General features: G+C 39.4%; 1 protein-coding gene across 9 annotated transcripts in view; it reads right to left on the bottom strand.

Annotated features, from left to right (window-relative positions):
• Positions 1-3054: 3054 nt before the first annotated feature.
• The window catches only part of slmapa (sarcolemma associated protein a), an 82680-nt gene continuing 65449 nt past the window's right edge, over positions 3055-20285 (bottom strand). For 7 of the 9 annotated variants that reach the window (XM_086292971.1, XM_086292974.1, XM_086292975.1 and 4 more), the window contains 8 exons: positions 19972-20097; positions 19665-19739; positions 19470-19570; positions 17622-17826; positions 17410-17527; positions 14542-14713; positions 13531-13665; positions 3055-5267 (listed from right to left, as the gene is read on the bottom strand). In XM_086292971.1, the coding sequence (XP_086149097.1) occupies positions 5172-5267; positions 13531-13665; positions 14542-14713; positions 17410-17527; positions 17622-17826; positions 19470-19570; positions 19665-19739; positions 19972-20097 (1028 nt within the window). In that variant the 3' untranslated portion in view covers positions 3055-5171. Of the gene's footprint in view, positions 5268-11691; positions 11780-13530; positions 13666-14541; positions 14714-17409; positions 17528-17621; positions 17827-19469; positions 19571-19664; positions 19740-19971; positions 20098-20285 lie in introns of all 9 variants that reach the window. The other 2 variants (XM_086292973.1, XM_086292977.1) reach the window with 1 other exon arrangement.

Genomic DNA, 20285 nt, shown 5'->3' with positions numbered 1-20285 from the left:
CACTCAAAGCATTTCCCATTTATTTGTTCATTGTGGAGAAATTGTAGCAAAGAAGATTTCCAGCACATTAAATATTTTTTGGAGTGGAGAGCAGAGGGTTTGGTCCTGCTTACTTCCTTCAGTTTATTTCCAGTGAGTGTAAGTGCCTTACACCTGAACTCTGTCCAGCAGAGGGCGATTCCACTGGTTATTTCCTTTTGTGTATAACACTATGTGGAAACTGCCCTTCATTTTTTTTATAGTAGCTCAGGCGCTACTATTACTGAGTACTACACAATACTTTGTGTATATCATTCTTTATGAGAGTGAAACAGGAGGATGGAGAGTACTCTGATCAGCCAATAAGGATGCAGCGTTCACTGGTTTAATAGTTAGTACCAATCCTCGTTCGTCAAGTCTTCATTTCAAAAGGCTAAGCTATTTATGATGAAAACCCTCGGACAGAGGCTTCATAGCAGGACTTCACTAACAGATAAGTGATGTCACTGCTGCTACGTCCATCTTTTATTTACAGTCTGTGTCCATAAAGCTAAGACTAAGATTTATCTAAGTTTATGACTTTGGGGTAAGTTTATAAAAACACTGATTTCAGTTGGTTTAAGCTCCTTTAGACTCTGAGAATTTCCCAGCTGTTTTTTCCACATTTATTTCTTTTTGACTTATCTCTGCTTTGCAGCACATCTACACGCCCTTGTCTGTGCTCTGTAAATACTGCAGTGATTATCCCATGTGATGCTGATTGATGATCCACTTTATTAGCACCAGATGTGACCACATGTGTCCAGTGACCGTTTGGCCTCCCCCACTTTATAAGAAGCTTATTGTCATGAAACACTCCCTCTGCCCATGTCCCAGTATTTTAAGTTTTACCTGAATCAAATCGTGTCTTACTTTTCTTTTCTTCTGACTCAGAATCAGACAGACAGAAATATGAGTACTTTTTATTCTGTCTGCATGTTGAAACCATCTCATAAAAGGTGACATCATGCTCCGGATAGATGATTGATGCGTGTTTGTTGTGTGACGACATTCAGCTTATATCAAACACACACACTCATATGCAAGTCCAGACCTGTGTTGTCTAACTGTGCAACCTTTGCTTCTCTTCATTATTTCATGTCTGCATTACATCACCTACAGCTCACTCTGCCTTAAAGGGACAGTTCACCTCAAACTCACTTGACCTGCAGTGTTTTTTAGATGAAGATTGTTCTGGAAAGATCTCAGGCTTCTCTTGATATGGAGAAACCTGGGAGAGAAGTAAACTGCACTCGGTTTGAGGTGCTCCAAGTAGCAAAACACAAAATCAAGAGACTTCTTAGAAAAGTGTCCATAAACGTTGGTGTGAGCAGGTTCCACCCACGGAGGAAGGCTTACAGCTCAGAACATGATGTTTGGATTTTATCAGATGGATGATTTCTTCTGCAGAGCAAAAATAAAGTGATTTATTTTTCTTATAAGGAGTTGGCGTGCCATAGTTCCAGGGTTTTCAAGTGTTTTGTTTTTTGGTTCTTTTTGTTCCTGTTTTGACTTTACAGTTGTTCTACTGATAGGTTTCAGTTCTTGTCTTGATTTCTGTATTATTCTAGTTTCCCTAGTGTTATCTTTCAGTAATGTCCTGGTTTACTTTGAAGGTTAGTGTCTCCTCCTGTTTTTACTTCCTGCCCCTTTTCCTCCTCTGTGATTGGCTGCTCCTCTCTGATTCTGTCCTCTTGGGTCAGTTGGTCTTCTGTGTACAGTATAAACTGCATCATCTCTTGCTTTTTCAGGTCCTTTTGTTGTACCAATGGTTATTTTCCATGTGTTATCTGCTTGCAGTGCTGGCTTTGGCCCATTGTGCCCTTTTGGACTTCTGTTTCCACCAATAAAGTTTATATCATTTCTTTTGCGGCCAGCTGTTGTCTCATGCATCCTGGTCCTCCTATCACACCTCATTATAGGGTTTTAGGATTTTATGGAAACCCAAACAAGAGTGAAAAAAAATTACATCTGATCGCAGAACTTTAATTTTCATTTCAAACATCTTAATACCTAAAAACAAAAAAAAAAAAGGGGGGGGGGGGGGGTCTGAACATGGGAATTATGTGATGTGTTCACTTTCAAGAGGACAAAATATTGTTATTTTAGGTTTTTGCTCTGAGTTTTCATCACCCTGATAAACAACCATACACAGAGGAACATGAACATATAGCACGTGAAAACATATATACATCAACCAATAATTTATTTTTAGGCATCTTTCTTGGTTGTCGTCATAGAAAAGCTGTATATAATAACACACATAAACACACAAAAAGAAAACATGACTATGATATGTTTCTTTTTCTCTGAAGATTCAACCAGAGATACTTGACTGCAATTCTGTAACTTTAATGAAACAAAAGTAAAAATAATAAATTAAGGGTTTGTAGCAGCACACGTTTAGATTTTAGGTGCTGATATTTCAAGATTTTTCTTAAGGATAAAGCAACTTTAACAACTTTGAGATAATTTTGTCTTGAAAACTTTACTCTAACATTAGTTTCCCTTAAAAAAAGCCACTTCATTAATCCTGTATCGATCAAACTACATATTTTATAAACATTTTCTTGTACTTGGGAGTTGTTTGTGCACTACAAAATCATTCAAATTCACAAATCAGTTTAATATAATGCTCCAATCTAGAGATTTTTCAGATATGAAGGCATTCATACTGATCTTTACCTTTCTTCTTGCAGTGTTTTAATCTAGTAAAAATGGATTAAAGAGAATTATGTTTTCTTTAACACAACAGTCTTCAAGAATCTGGAAACATTAATATTTAAAGTGTCTTATTTGCATTTAATTCAGAACCACAAAGTGCACACCATCTCTACACGATGCAGAGTTTTAAATCTTGTGAGCAGTTACAGTAAAAATCCCTTTAATGTCCTTCCTGCTGTTGCCATTTCAAAATAACAGCATGCAGAAGCCAGATGGGGAAAAAACAGGATAGTTTCAACCTTCTGAAGTATTTATATTGACCCAAAATGAGTTCATCTCTGAGTGTTTGTGAATAAAGACACAGGAAGCAGGTTTGGTGGGTCAGCTTGCTACAACTTTAATCCAAACATCGCTCTGCATATTCAATACATCCTCATCATATTCTCTACATAGCTCCCTCTCATATCTCTAAACAGTTTTAACAAAATAAGTCTAGTAGCACATCAGTCGATAACATTTTATCTTACAATTCTCTCTCTGTTCTGTAGTGTTTTTTCTCTTTACACATCAGGAGTATTTGTTCATTGTCTTATTTTAGTTCTTTTTAAACACGGAGACGAAACGGAGTACACGAACGATGACGAACGCTGCTCAAGAGTCCAGACTGTGAACCCACACACACACATCCCTGTCTACCAACACACACACACTTTGAAATGATTCAATGGCTCTCAAAATATTTCATCAGAGGTCTGACGTCTTGTGTGTCATTAAAAAAATGAATAGATTTTGATATTTGGCCCGTTAAACATTTTTTACAAATTTTCTTGTTCCTCCTTTTAAACTTTGCTCTTCGGGTGTTGTATAGTCGGTTAATCTGAATTCTGGGAAATTCTCAGACATTTAAAGAGCTGTGATTAAGCTGAAAGCCCTGGAAAAAGCAACCTCTGACTGTCAAACCAAGTGTGTGTGTGTATATATCAGGGGAGGTGTGTGTGTGTGTGTGTCTGCACACATACACAAAGTGTGGTGTTAGTTACATCAGAGGCACTTTGACCCCTTTTCTCTGTGCCCCCAACATGGAGAAAGAAAAAAGTAAACCCAACACAAAATAAATCAGATTTTATTTCAATAATTTGGCTTCAAGTTTCAACTCAGACCCCAGAATTTCCCCAAACAGAAACAAATGAAAATAACCCCAGAGAAAACGCCAAGTTAGACATCCAACATGGCCGACTGAAAGCAGAACAGGGCAGAGCTTCCTGAAATTGCTTCAGCGCGAGAGCTTCCCAGCAGCCTCGGGTTAATCACGATGACATGGTGCACTTCGTCATCATTTGTGCTTCGTTTGTGCTCTTAGAGCCAGGATCACCCCGAGTCTATAAACTCAGACCTGCTCAAGCCCGATGTGATGCACGGTCACATGAACTCACATTTAAGGCAGAACACCTGAAGTCACTGAACGAACGTCTATCTGACCAAAAACAGATCTTAAAGCCCAAAGCATTCGAATTACTCTAACTCTAGTGAAACTGAGATGTTAGCAGGAAACCAGAGAACGTTTCTGTTTTTATCATTTTAATTGTAGTAACTGTAGCAATCGGTGGAGCTGAGGGATGTCGCAGCACCGTGGGCCACTTTACTGGTGTGCCCATTCAAGTACTACAACCTTGCCCTAAAATAAACCTCTGCTGTGGTTTAACTACACTTCTAACCTTTAGTTACTGTTTGGAAACAGCTGCTATCAAGGAAGTGCCTTAAATTCTTGTTTCATCTGTTTTGGGCATTTTATCAGGGAAAACTAAAATGAAATGTGTGGTTATTTTGTGTCCTGAAGGAGATTCAAAAAGTATTTATTAGTATAAATCGAAGATGGGTACATCCCCTGGGTGAATTACAGCTGACGTCTGTAAACTGGGATCAAGAAAAAGTGGCTCCTCCTCTAGATCTGCTCTAACACAACGAGCTGGTTTGAAGAATTTAGCAAGTAAATTTAAGCTGAATGTGGAGCTGTGTAAAAGAAAAGCCATCTCTTCTTCAGAAACTCTGTCCTCAGAGGTAAAGGTGAAACAGACAGATTTACCTGTCAGTGACGTTCGAAGCTGCTGGAAAGCGCCGGGTTAGCATTAAGCAGGTTTTTGTGTGTATGTGGAAGCTCCACCTGCTGGAGAACGTTTTGTTACCTGGAAATCAGCAGAGAGACAAAAAAAAATGGGGAAAGGGGGGGAAAGAAAAAAAAAAGAAAAAAAAAAAGGAGCCCCCCACCAGAGCTGAGAGAGCGGAGAATAAAAACAACAAAACTCCCCGCCGCAGGAAAAACAACAACAACAAAAACCCAAAACAAAATAATCCAAGAAGCTTCTGAGTCCTCTGTAGAAACCACAACCTTTATATCCCTCTACAATTATGTACAATTAGACTTTATACAAGTAAAGCAGTGACGCTCTCCTCACGGCGCTCCGTGTGTGTGTTCGCTTGTGTTTTGTGTCCTAGGTGGAGCTGCTCTTGGAGAGGTTGGGGTAGAGGACGGCGGCCGTCACGGCGACCATCACTGCGACGACCGGCATCCAGGGGCTCCAGCCGCTCTGTTGGAGAGAGATGAACGAAAAAACACACACGAGACAAAAACAGACGAAGAAACGCGTGAATAAATAAAGTTAGTTTGAACATTACGAGTAAAAGTGGACAGAGGCAAAGACAAAAGAAGAGAAGCCACTTCAGTCCAAAAGATGATATTTCATTTCTTTTTCTCGTGCAAAAATTCATCTGATTGAGGAAAAAAAAGGTTATTTAACGAGAACAACGTAAATGAATCAGTCAAACTGCATGTAAGTGACAAAAATGTCCACCTGAGGCTGGCTCCAATTAAAATGTAAAAATGTAACTTTTATAGCGCCCGCTGCAAAAACATAGGTTTGACCTCTGATAGTTTGCTGCTTCTGACAACTACACAGGATTTTTCAAATAACTGAGGCTGAGATTTTCAAGGCTGTGGCTGCTTTGACCAACAGCGCAGAAACAGGTGGCTGAACTGGACCTCTCAAATACATTTATGCCGTTTCTTAGCTTTTAACATTATTTTTTGGCCTTTTTTTGGCCTTTATTTGATTGGACAGGGAAGATTTTTGACACACAAGTGGGAAGAGAGCAGACGGCCTTCAAACCCAGGCTGCTCAAAAGGGTCAGCTAAACTTCTTCCCCTTCAGAATATTTGTAATGTCATGATCTGAATAATATGGCTAATCAAATTCAGTATTTTATCAATGGATTGCCCACAGAACAATGGGTGACATCACGATGGGTGCGTCCATCTTTTATTTGCAGTCTGTGGAATCAAAACTAGTGTAAACATGTACACTCATTTATTCATGTAGTTCCAAGACAACTAAAACCAGTTAAAAATATCTTTTTATAGTAAAGTTTGTTTCAAAATAAGAGGTGAAAAATGAAAGGAACCTTTTGTCTAATCAATCTGAAACAATAAAAGTCCTATTCACTATAAAACATTGCTAGTTTAAGGGAGAAGCCTTGAGTCTAATTTTGTAGATTTGAATTAAAACAGTGACCTCTGACAGCAGCAGATTTTTTAAAGGAAGCATCACTAGTTTGAGACAGCAGCTCAATGTGAAGACGGGATGCCCGTTGGGACTAAAGCTGCCAGTTCAGCACTGCAAGGTCCTTATAAATGCTGCTCTTTGAACTTGTGGTCAAAGAAAAGCTCTAAGGGGAAAAAAGGCCTTTTCAACTACAATCAGGTTATTAGGTATCTAGAAAAACGAATAATTTTTACAGTAGCCAAATAACCTTCAGGTATTTCAGGATTCATCCTTTATTTTTGGTGAGAAACAACAAAGGTTTTAACTCAAGCAAGTCAACATGCCAAGTACAATTTCCTCATTGATTACGTCCAATAGGGGCTTAACGCAACTTCCCTTTTATGCACCAAATATGTAATTAAGGCCCAAGTGTGTGTTGCTTCAAATTCAAAACAGTTTTTAAATCCCTGCCAAGGACAATCGAGTTTTACTCGAGTTCTCTGCTGGTTTGTGTATGAACGATAAAAGGAAACAAATTTAATCAATATCATCTTTTGGGACTTCAGGACAGGTGGAGAAAACAAGTAAAAAAATAATTTAATAAAAAACATAAATTTAAAAAAAACAAAAACAAAAAGCAGCAAAATAAATTAGGTTACCTGAGCAGAACAACAGAAAAGTTACAGAACATTTTGCCCTCAAAGCAAACAACAACTGGGCATACTGGTCAGACGTTCCCGAATAAACAAACAAGCAGCAAACACAACACAAACACGATGGACGTGATGATGGATGCTTCAGAAATAAAGAAAGTAAGAATGGCTGCAGAAAAAGAGACAATAAAAAAAACAAACCAGTAACAGATGAAAATAACTGAAGTTAAGCAGCAGCTGGATGCAAGAACACAGAAGAAGAAAAAAGATTAATAAATGAAATTAAAAACAAACCCTGCAAAAAGAAACATGAGAGAACAGCAACATGTAATTAAAGAAAGCTAAAATAAAGCACCGAAAACCTAACGGAGAGGAAGAGGAGAGTGACTGAATGAGGCAGGTGGAAGGAGAGGGTTAGCCTTTAAGATGCGATGGTCAGAGCACGCCTCTTTAAAGGGGAACAGAGTGCAAATAAACAGAAGGGCGACCTTTAGAAGTTTCCACAGATGAATTAAGCTCATCTACATTTCTCACAGACTTTTCTTTGAATTAAAATAAAACTGAAATGTTGTTGAATTCTTCGGGTCGGGGAGAGATAAAGTGACAAATCAAAAGGAGGATCACTGTAATTTATTTAAGATTACTGGGCTGAACATAAACATTAAAACGCTGTGATTAACTTTTTTCCCTTCATTTCTGTCATTTCGCTTCTTCTTAACTTAAAATTTTAACACACTGCTGACTGTGAACGGTCAGGAGTGAGCGGTTCAGCAGTCTGTTTACACAGGAGGCGTTCAGGTGCTGCTTTCAGTGTGGGACAGCCACGTTTTCATATATGATGAAGTAAAGCTGCAGTAAGAAAACGGATGATCTGATATCCTCGTGTCGGTGTTGTTCCCACATCATCATAATAAATATTGTTCCAGGTTCAACATTGCAAGTGACCAGTCACATTGTTGTGACGTCATACTTTTGCAAGCCAAGCCATTCATTCATTTATGGAATTCCAGTGTTGCAAGGACAACATGTATAATGCTTACCGTTTATCAAAGAACCGTATCCTGAAATGCAAAGAATTCAAATTGCTGGATCAGGCGGTGTCTTGCTAGTCAAGTCGATTTTTTTTTAAGGCGGTTTTTCCCAAAGTCGCAAAAGTATGATGTCACAACAATGTGATTGGTCACTTGCAATGTTGAACCTGGGACAACATTTATTATGATGATGTGGGAACAACACCGACACGAGGATATCAGATCGTGCTTAAGAAAACAGCCGCAGGTGCATGTGACGGGTGTTTCACACCAGTGCTGTGTACAGCAGCTGGATTGGTAAACACAGAAACTTATTGTTCCTCTAGTCGTGGCTCTAGTTACTGCTCCTCACAGTAATTCATTCATTTTAATAAGTTTGACAACTGAACTTTGCTTAGGTTAAAAACCGATCTGTGTAATATTGTGACGAGCCATACTCCTGCAGCACAGCCAATAATACGTCACTCCTTTTTGTGTGAAAATCAGGTAAGCGCACGCTTCCTGGTGCAGCTGTTAGCACGCAATGGAGTCTAAAGACTAGAGCAGAGATCACCGGTCCCACTGTACTGTATACATTTTCCCACCAAAATGAAAGATTTCTTTTTGTTTTGTTTTTAAATGCAAAAAATACATAAATAAAATAATAATTTGGGATTCTTTTTTTTTTTCTCCACTGTGTTTTTTGGGATTTTCAATTTAGGTTGCTGACTGACATTACCAGGATGGTCATGGTTTCTTGCCTGATCATTAAACTATCAAAGTAGGCAAAGCTTTGAAGTAGTACAGTGTGCATAGATGTACAGCGGTGACACAAAATTTGCATCCATCATACACATCTAAACACCCTGGAGGCCTACGGTGCCTTCGATTTCAGCCAGGCTGTTTACATTCCTCTCATCTAGTCAGTGGATTTGGAGACGGGTGGATTATCGGCAGATTGATTTATTTATGCATTTTTTCCAGAAAAATAAAGTCACTACAGCCACATACCTTGTTTCAATTCTCTCAGAAATCATTTGTTTTGATCTTACATGACATACCTTTCTGAGATCACTTTGAGCATGTAAATAACAAAATAAAATAAATAAATAAATGGCTGTGTCCAACTTGGTGAGTCCTGATGTTGCAGCAGCTTAATTAAAGATCTCAGTGCCATCACAGACTGTATCTAAAAGATGGATGCCACCTATGTTTTGTTTTTGTTTGTTTTTTTAAAGTCTATTTTTTCTGCAGTTCTTTGCTTTGTTTCAATCCATGCTCGATCATCATTGTAAGAAAATTACAGTAAAGTTGAATCAGCTTATCTGGACGTTGCATTTTCATTGGGAGAACCATTTTGTCACTCATCCAAGTGACTTTCAGTCTCAGCTGATTTTCCCAACCTTAAACTAACCAGTAACAGTAAATTTCCATAATGACTGAATCTAGTATCATTGCTTCAGTAAAAACCTTTAATGACTCCTTATATGTCAGCCGTATCAAAACCGCTAAGAAGCATTTCATTAAAACGCAGCGTTTCTGTGGCTTTCAAACCTCAAAACACACTACACTAAAGATCAGTCAACCAACAAGGATGTGTTTCCCCCGCCACAAACACAGTAATATAGTGTACACAGACGGTGGCTGTAGCTTTAAGTCATCTGCTAATCGGAAGGTTGTGGTTTGATCCCTAGCTTTTATAGTCTGCATTCCAAATAACCTTGGGCAACATACTACCTCAAGTTGCTAAGAGTATGAATGTGTGTGAACGTTAAATAGAGAGCACTTACATAGAAAAACATATATTAAAAAAAAGGTGCTTGCATGAATGAGGCAAGTTGTGCGAAGCGCTTTGAGTGCTCAGAGTGGAAAAGTGCTATATACCATCTATAGACTGTCGTGATTTTATACATCGGGAAAACCAAACAACCTCTGGCTAAGCAGATGGGACAACACAGAAGAGCTACTTCATCAGGCCAGGACTCTACAGTCTATTTATACCTACAGTCCAATGGCCACTCTTTCAATGAGGATGTGCACATCCGGGACAGGGAGGAACGCTGAGGTTTGAGTGGTGGGAAAAGAGGACATTTTTTGGTGATCTAAAAAAAGTGATTGCAGCCACTCCAACCACAGCTGGAGTACCATTCAGAATGGCACTCATGGCCATTGATCAATTAACTGAACTCGCAGCTGGTTGTTAGTCAGTGGTGCTAGTTTTGGTCATTATCCAAATGTACTGTTTATAAGGTTGGGTAAAGCTACAGTTAACAGAGAGTGAAGAAATCCTCCGATTTAGTGAAAAAATATTTCTCACTCTGAAAACACAACGTCCAGATGAACAGATTTAAGGAGTCACCTTGTGTCGAACCTACACGCGTCGAGCGAGGGTTGGTGTGATGGAAAAACTGAGGGGCACTGCAAGCTCACATGTCAGTTACAGAGTAGACACGCCCTGTTTTATAACACCCTTTTGACTCCAATTGTACCATCATTTATAAAATAAACATGGTGTTCCATTTAATAATGTGTTTACTGAGGTAGATCAAGTGAGCTGAAGGGTGATTTCTTCTAGACACCCGGGCATCCCTTTACAGCCAAAGGAGTCTCCCCCAGCTGGTCATTAGAAAGAGTACAGGTTTATTGCACTTCCATACTGTATTTAAAGACCTGGAAGCTAGGTGCCTCTTTTATGTCAAGTCTACAATAAGAAGCCTTGTCTACCCGTTTTTTTCCCTGCTACGATAGGTCAAACACCGCTGCTGTGAAGAGCATGAAGCATATGTACAAGGCTCCCTTTAAATGGAGGGTCTGTGGGTGGAGGGAGCCCCAAGAGCGTGTTAATGTTAGCTGCAGCAGAACAGAAGCAGAAGTGAGACTGACTGGCAGACGAACAGGCAGACTGACAGCCATGCAGTTAGTGGTTCTCATATCAGAAGACGAGGGACCAGACGCCGTGATGATGATGATGATGATGGCTAAGATGATCCTTAGTCTTAAATGGAAGTTTAGGAGGTGAAGAGAGCGATCTGGTGATCAGAATTCAGAGTTCAACAGCTGGGTTACCTTTATGTATCATCACCCTGCACCGCAACACATCATCATCCTGAGCTGTTAGCATTCAAATGGTGAAAGATGTAGTTTAGGAATATTTGGATGCTTGCCAGTAATAACCTGCTCCTTACACTTACATTCCCTCCTTATTTAGGTTAATTTGTGACTGAATTTATGACCATTAAAAAAAAAGTGTGGACATATGGGGAAAAAAAGGGAATGCACTTCTGGTAGCTTGTTTGGAAGGAGAGACTGACCTACAAATTTGCCTCATATCAGGTACAGAAAGTGTTCCAACTTTTTGTTTATGAGGGGCTGCCAAACAAAAAACAATTGAATTAAAGTGGGCGGAGCTAAAACAGCAGGATTCACACTTAGGTTCTGCATTAAGGCCCAGTATAAGAAAATCATGAGTCATGCAATGCTTCTCTATTAGACTTAAAGAATTGTAATAATATATTTATGTGTTGGACACGTTTACAGGAGCTTTCACTTTCAACAGCAATCCCTGTAGTTCTTATTTTCAAAAATAATCAGCTCTCACGGCGGAAACCTGTGTTGAGCTCAGAGGGAGATTTCTTTTCAATTTCAGCACGTCAGTTTTCCAGCTGAAACTCATGACCCTGAATTCATCACAGATCAGAACGACCCTTTCGCCTCTGACACCTTCCAGTGATCACAAACAGATAGACGCATCAGAGACAGACAGACAGACAGGACGGCAGAGAGATAGACTGATGTCATGTCGGTGTGTACCTTTCTACCACAACTGGCCGAAACACCAGTAGAGCAGAGCCAGGACAAGGCCCATGAATATGGCTTGGACAGGCTGCAATATGGATGGCTAAAAGGGAGAGGGGTTGGAGGGGGAGAGTGGATAAGAAGAAATCAGCCAGCAAATCAACCAAAACCAACATGGAGGATGGAGCAGCTACAGCGAGGGGGGAGGGAAGAAAGGGAGAGAGGGGGTTTGGGTTTGTATCCAATCAGCCGTTTTCTACAAAGCAGCACCAACATTTCTACACATTCAGCAGCCACATTCACAATCACCACGGAGGAGCAGCCATCCGTCACCAGGCTCTTTTAAAACAGCAACACTTTTCTGCAGCAGGAACAGATCTCCTCCAGCTGCCGTCTGTCAGCTGGTTTCAATCTGATCTTTACAGCACGACGGACACCGGTTCATACAAAGAAGCCTAACAGAAATGCACTGAGTGAAGAGAGGGTAACTCTAGTTTTTTATAATCAGGTTCTTATTTGCTCCATTGCTATCAGTGCTAATTAATGCAAACAGTGGTTAATGAGATCTGGGAACACAGTGAAATGAGATACAAATACTTTTGTCTAGAAAATCTTTTGTAACCCTGATGGACATTTCCAAAAACACTTTTAGCTCACATCAGTGCCATTCATCTTTCCTTCCAAATAAATCAATCAAATCTGGAGTTTTGTTTTAATCTGCCTAGTTGAATAAAAAATGATTTCTATCTGGAGATATCTCAAATGAAACTTCACTCATCCTGCATTTTAGTCTCCACAAAAGAATTAAACTGGTCTTGGACAAGCCCCCAATTATGTTACAACCCAGTTTATAAGCATCATTAGATCAATAGTTAACCTAATTTAGGATGGCAAGGTCCAGCAAAAAGTAGTGGAAGACCTTCCAAACCAATCGTCACATTCCATTATCCACACTGTATCAGCTACAGACCACTAGCAGTTTAGTCCATGCAACACCCAAAGACGATGCACTGTGAGGATAATGAGAATTGGAGAAGACCATGAAAGAAAAGTGGGACAGGAGAGAATCAGTTCACTTAACATACAGCAATGGTGGATTTATTTATTTATTTTTTTATAATAGATATCAATTGTAGACTTTGTATCAAAAAATACATAAAATAAAAAAACAGAAACAATGAGACTTTCTAGTGTGGCCTTCGTGTTCCCAGATCTCAGATATTGCAACATTATTATTACCAAAAAAACTAAAGAGGCAAAATTACAAGGTTGTAATGAAGAGAAATTGGCCTTTAGATATATCGTGTTTTAAGAGCTGAGGGAGGAGGAAAGGAAGAAAAGAAGGGGGGTGGGGGTACAGAGTAGGCTGCTCCGCCTCACTGATTTTCTGATTAATGTTTCCAAGAGTTTTTATCCATCAGCTTATTTATCAGAACAGGATATAAACCAGGAGAGACGGTGAGGTCACATGTCACCTTGGCTAGAGGAGTCAGTTTAAAAAAACAAAACAAAAAAACACAACTGCTTTGAATGTGTTCACAGAGCTGCATGAATTCAGTTAAAAATCACAATTTAAATGTTATTTTGTTACCTCACCAGTTATTATTTGGCATTATGAGCATTTCTACTTTCAACAAAGATGTTATTGGCCATTAGACAACACTAACGCTGTGTGACATTTCTCACAGGTCAGGATAAAAATGCAGCTTCACCTGCATAAAAAGCAACCTTAAAGCAAAAATAAATTATGGTAAAACTTAAAGCTGAGCAAACATAGATTACAAAAAAACAGTCCAAGCACAAGTCTGTGTTTTTTATCATAAAGGAACAAAGAGTGTTGGTGTGGGCACTCACAGAGCTGGACTTGTCCTGCAGCAGCTTGAGGCTGCTCCTGCACTGCTCCAGCTCCTGGTGGATGTTCAGCTTCTCCTGCTCTGTTCTCTCATAACGCTGACGGAGATCAGATAGCTGGGACTGTGTGTCTTCATACTGCACAGACAGACAGACAGACAGACAGACACACACACACACACACACACAGGCCACTGTTATTTCTATGACCACTGTCATTTCTATGTCCATTTGCATAAAGGGTTCACTTCCAAGTAAAGTTAACCTCTTTGGGATATCCCTTTCTCCTTGTGACATCATACAGATCCAAGAATAGAAAAAAACTGCCAGAAAAGAATAACAGGCCCCTTTAAAACTGATGGAGAATCCACCAAGTGCCACATTTACAAAAGCTCACTAGCTGCTGTTACCAATAACTCAGTCGACAAACACTGGACTTTTTATACAACTATCTGACAAACACTATTGACCTGCTGAGTTATTATCATTTTGCTAATGCATTTTGGTAATGCCGAGATTGATGTTTTTCCTTCATTTTTTACAACTTTCAATTACCCAAAGCAAACATATAATCAATAAATCACCAACTTGTCAATTAATGTCACTTGATGTGCTCCACTGAACAGATACTGACTGCAGCTTGCTTGTGTAGCTGTTTGTCTATCTTAAAGTTCTTTTTAGCTGAAACCTTTTTGGGGGGTTTAAATAAAAGAGCTCAAAAATTCATTCAGGCTGCTGCTTGTATGCATTTCCCCCACTGTGGAGATTTTGGTACATTTTATTTTATTTCTCTGAGAACCCCAGTGTGGTTTCCTCTCTTTATTCACATCTGCCTTAGGCATCTGCTCAACCACCTTCACTCATGCTGACTTAAGTCTCTCTGGATTTATCAAAAGACTCATTGATCCATTTCCAACTTTTATTTTTCATCTCTTCCATTTGTTCTGTTGTTTCTCACCTGGCGTTTTCTGTGTTTTATTTTTATTTTTCTTAAATCCCATTCTGTGTGCGTACCTCTTTCTGCAGTGTGTGTGTGTGGGCCTGGGCCTGGTCCAGCTGGCTCTTTAGCCTGCTCGCGTCCTGCAGGTGCTGATTCTCCAGAGAACCCAGTTTGTCCTGCAAAACCTCCTCCCTCTTCTCCAGAGACTCCAGACTGCTGCTGAGGACCAGACTCTTCTCCCTGGTGCTGCAAACACACCAAATCACACCTCGACTCAGTAATCACTCCACTACGTTTCTCAACAATGTTAGAAACTCTCGAAGGATTTGCGATGCTGTGACCTTATTGAAGACTTATGAGACTCATTTCAGGCTCGGTTTTTTTTTTTTTTTACTGTACTCTGGAGTCATTTATACTTGCCTTGGCGCAGGCCCTCAATTTATCCGGTCTGAAACAAGCTGTTTTAGCTTCTCTCTATTTAGACCAGCTTTTTTCCCCCATAATTGGCTGTGTCTTATAGACAAATGATTTAAACACCCTTTGCGGGGCTTCTGTGGTCACAATTAAAGCTGTGATTTTATTAGTATCATGTAGATCCAATGGTAGTAAAAAAAGTGCACCTCTGTAGGAATACTGAGAGAGATTACTTTGTACTCTGTCCAGACGCCATTATAAAACAAAAAATATATAAATCATTGTGTGTAACTGGGATACCTTACACATGATGTACAACATTTTTAAAAATAATTTTAGCAAAAAAAGGCACAAACATTGCATTTCCCTTTTTTATTATGAAGAGTGAGACTTAATGTTAACAAATAGTCGTGTCTTCTCAATAGTCATGTGTTCACCATCACTGCTGGTAAACAGATGAGTGCCTGGTTCATACAAATGACCAAACTGTATGCTTTCTCTGTGTCTGGCTTCCTGTCCTGCTTATCTGCACTATGCAGCTTGGTGCACCATCCATCAAAAATAGACTAGGGGTATGTTTTTGGCCAAGTCCTCAGTGTGTCTCGGCACTGACTGACCTCATCCATCTTACAAATGCATTATGATATGGAAAATTATGTGCTGACGGGAATTCTTTTATTGACAGCGAAGATTTTGATCTGATAGAACATTTTACTGGAATTTATACTGGTAAATTCCTTTTGACGTAGCTCTCCAATATAATTTTCTGCTTATAGAGCTACATGCAACATAAACTGGAACATGCAGTTTATACATGTGTTTATAGTTTTGAAAACCTTCTGTCCAACATGTGGATCAAATCCTTCGACTGGTACTGTAAACAGTGATTTCTGTATTTAGCTTGTTTATGTAAATGCTGCAACAAAATGTCACAACATTAAAAAACACTCTGACTTGTTTCCCTAAATGTCATCAGAAAGAGTTCAAATGCAGAAATTGATCCACAAACAGCAAAATCAAACTTTGGAAATGCTGACAACTCTCATTAGTGAGATCTCTTTAAAGTGGTTTTCAGTCTTCTCCTGGGATTTGATAACTTTAAAACACAGGAGAAAAAAAATGCTTGATTACTTCTGAGTGCAACTGTAGTTAAAATATATGTCGAGCTTGCAATTACAAACATAACTACACTAGACCTTAATAAAAAAGTAAGCCAACAAAGTAGTCCCAAATACTGCAGTTCCTCTAACAGCCACTTGAGGCTGGTTCCAAAAGGGATTTCCAACTTTAGAGCAGAAATAAACCTGTTTACAGGCTGGTACAAAACATGGTTCTGACTCTACAGGTCATTTATCTTCCATAACAACTAAATAAATCTAAATAAATTCCTTTTTAAACTTTAAAGTTACAGTGTGTAAGATTTCAAAGCTAGTTGTCCATAGATTTCAGTCATTTCAAATTGTTTGCTTACTCCTCCCAAATCAACCGGATCATTCCTGCTGAGGTGGCTGTTGTAGGAATAATGTGATTCATTCAGTCAAAAGATCAAAAAACATTTATATTAGATTAGCCCATAATGGATGTTTACTGTTTGTTTACAAGAAAACGTTTTTTGTACATTCGACCTGAACTTTTTTGAATAATATCAACAACAGTAATAAACCAGGAAATACAAAACAGATGGGTGTGTAACTATCTTGCAGTATCCTATTTTTTTATCCTTTGAATTACCTCAAAAGCTCTGACCACCTTTCATCTGTAGTGAGTGTACTCAGACAGCAAAGTGACTCCGAACTGGATCCAGCTTGGAGGTTTTTGCTATCTGGGTAGGCTGTCAGTTCACTGTTTACCTCAGCTGTCAATATGCCGGATAAGAATCGTCCATGTCCAAAGTGCATTCATCTCTTTGTAGAAAGTCAAAAGATGTGTACAGTTTATTGTAAACTAGTAAAAAAAAAAAAATTGTAGCTGAAGCACAGATAAAATCCTGCTGAGGACGTGGTTGTGGTGAGAACATGCAGCAGTGTTTTCTCTCAGTGGAGAACAAATCTGGCAGATAGTCTCAGTGAGCTGTCAGTCAGCTGTCATCTCCTCGTCTTTCTCTGCCTGAATCAGCTGGACACCATGTTTCCTTCTGTCAGTCTCGCCCTCAGCCTGCCCTTTAATGCTGAATCCAAACTCTGAACCTGATCTGTCGACTTGGCACTGCTCCCGAGAGCCGTCCTGGGCCAGAATTCATCAACTCGATCACGCCTGTCAAAAGACTTTAACGTCCACCTAACAAAGTTTGATATGTTCCAGGTTTCGAGACTCTCAGCTTGAGATCCAGTTAAGAGAATATAAGTTTCAAAGTGGTGTTTATTTAGTAACGCTATATTCAAAATGGTTTATAGCTGTGTGGATCTTTTTTTGACAAATAATTAAATGTGATCTTGTATAATTCTGACAGCACTGCAGTATAGTAAAATAAATAAAATAAAATAAAACAGTGGATTCAGATAAAAAAATTTAAAGCAATGTGTGTGTACCTGCTCAGCTCAGCCTCCAGGCGGTGCAGTTTTTCTGTGAGTGTTTTCCTCTCAGCTCTCAGGCCATCACAGTCCTGCTGCAAACACGTACACCGCTGGTGCAATGCAGTGCACTCCACTGTGGCAGCGAGACAGAGGATGCACAGTTATGATTAGTAGTGATTCAAAGACATGAACAGACAGCCTCAGACAAACATGCAGGCAGTGCTCACCCTGCAGCTCGCTGGCAGCAGTCTGCTGCTGTTCCTGCTGCGTGAAGGCCTCCTGCAGCCGGGCGATCTCCTCCTCGTATTTGGCGGCTGTGTTCCTCCAGTGCTCTAGCTCGGAGCGCACACTGACCAGGTCTGCCTGCAGGACAGTGATCTCACGCTCCCGCTCCGCCGTGGCCGCCTCCATAGCGTGTCGCAGGACAAGAATCTGAGAGCAAAAACACAATCGGTGGTTCGGTCACTTTCTCATGAGACTACAATTTGGTGCAAACTGACAAACAGGGAGGCTTTTTGCATAACGAAGAATGAGTGACAGAGACTCCAGGGTTCCTGACTCATTTAAACAAACAAACAAATCCTTATAATGTTTTTTATAAACTTAGAAAGGACTATGAGCGAACAATGTCACATTGTTTACTATTTGTCATTTTTAAAACAAGAATGTCTAGTTACAATTTCATTTTTATTAGTTTCAATGTTTGTTATTATTACAATGATTTCAAAAGAAAATATTTTTAAAAATATTTCCACAGGCAAGATGTAAGATGTAGGGGTGCAACGATACTTGTATCGATATTGAACAATACAAATTTTTTATTTCTTTTATCAACTTTTCTTCTGACGATGCTGTCTGTGTTGAGCGCTCAGTGGATCTGCGTTCGACTACTCTGCCTAGGCTGCACTGTCGAGCGCAGATCCACTGAGCGCAGCACAAGCTAGCAAGACAAAAATTAAGCTCGTTGCAACATGGCAAATTGAACCTCCCCCACCCTCATTCAGATTTGGCATTTGGAACTATTTTGGTCTTCATGTGACGTATGACCCTGATGGTAAGCGAGTCATGGACAAAAGTAAAACAGTATGTTGGATGTGCCACGCAATGCTCAATTACATTGGTGGGAACTAGTGCGTTAGCGCAGTTAGCTTGTTAACGTGTTGACGCCGTCCAGCCCCATGCACGGGGCGATCTGCGGTAACTTGTTAACGGAGATTTGCCGCGTTATGGCGTTAAGGTCATTTTAACGAGATTAACACTGACAGCACTAGTGGGAACACAACGAATATGACTGCACATTTACACCGACATCATCCTAGTGCAAATTGGAAGCAGACAAAAACAACAAGCACGCATGCTACAAACTTTACCCGAGTCATTTAGACAGCCGTTAGCACCTTATGGGGACCTGATATGTTTAATATGCTGCTGAGAATATACCCCGGAAGAAGAGTATAGTATAGCTTTTATTTTGGAAAGAGCCATTTCTCTGTAATAAACTCTCTTTTCCAAAGATGAGTGATTCCTCAATCAGATAGATTTTTTTTTAATTATTTTGTTGTTTCAGCATTAAATTTAAAAACTGTACTTTTGAGTTAAAATATATATTTATAATTTCAATAAATGACAAATTAAAAAAAAATTTGTATCGGAGTGTGACACCAAAGTATTGAACTGAACAGTGAATTTTGTGTATCGTTGCACCCCTAGTAAGATGCACTAAAACCTCCTGAGGACTTGTGTGTTAAAAAAATGTAACCAGACTGAGTAAACCCAAAGACATTCCCTGAATATTTTTAATTGCACACAATGTTGTTTCAGTTTGTTGTCTTATTTCAGTTAATTAAAATTTTCCCTTTTATTAGTTTTAGTTCAGTTTTTTTAGTTAGTTTTTTTTAAAGCTGTTATTAGCAATTTCAACTTTTAAAGGGTTATTAATGACCCACTCAAACCCTGGAGTCCATGAAGAGTCTGACATGTTACACATTAGCCAAGAGAGGTTTCAAGACAGAATGGAAGAGAAGTAAGGAAGAGTTATGATGAAGAACTGGAAGCAACAGTAGGTGAAGAGGTACCTCCTCCTGGGCAGAGTAAAGCTCCTCTCTGGTGCTACAGATGGTGCTCTCCCTCTGCTCCCTCAGTGCCTCCATGTCAGCCTGAAGCTTCCCAAGCTGAGCTAAAAACACACAAGCACATAGGAAGTGAGATGTGGCAGCTAAATACTTATTGATACAAATCTATAGTACATATTTTTCTCTGTATTCACTCACTCTGCAAGAACTGGATCTGTTTGGTCGACTCCTCAGTCAGCTGAGAGTTACTCCTCCTCTCCTCCTCCAACAGAGCTGCACACCAAGAGTCACACAGTCATTATGTTTATACCACTGTTCTTTTATATTTTCATGCAACGTATAATTGAAGCGATGCAGGGCAAGAACTGTAATCTCACAAACTCAACAATACTGTAGTAAAAATGTATGAGGTAAACTTTAATTCAAACAAAGTTTGCGAGCTATTAATTATAATTAAAATTCTAATTATAAAATATAATCCACAGCATTGTGAGAACACTGTTACCTTGTAGCTCTAGACATTTCTGCTTGCCGGTGTTGGCTAATTCTTGGGCCTCCAGAAGCTCTCTGTGGAGATGGTGGATGACCTGCTCCGTGTCTCCAGGCTCTAGACCGGCCCGATGTAGCTCATCTAACCACAGACACATACAAAATGTTAAGTACATTATTTATTATTATTATTATTATTATTATTATTATTATTATTCAATGACAAAGTCAGGGTCTACAAATTATCTGTATTTTTATTCAAAAAACAGGAACTTTCCAGACTTAACTTCTTCACTGTTCAATAAATACATATATGAATAAATGACTGAG

This window comes from Aulonocara sp. 'chitande type north' Nkhata Bay, linkage group LG5 (genome assembly GCF_057382095.1).
Source record: "Aulonocara sp. 'chitande type north' Nkhata Bay isolate Kocher_YH1m ecotype deep benthic linkage group LG5, A_spYH_male_GT1.1, whole genome shotgun sequence".
Classification (NCBI taxonomy): Eukaryota; Metazoa; Chordata; class Actinopteri; order Cichliformes; family Cichlidae; genus Aulonocara; species Aulonocara sp. 'chitande type north' Nkhata Bay.
Note: the sequence above shows the minus strand (reverse complement) of the source record. Positions and strands in the feature narration are given on the sequence as shown.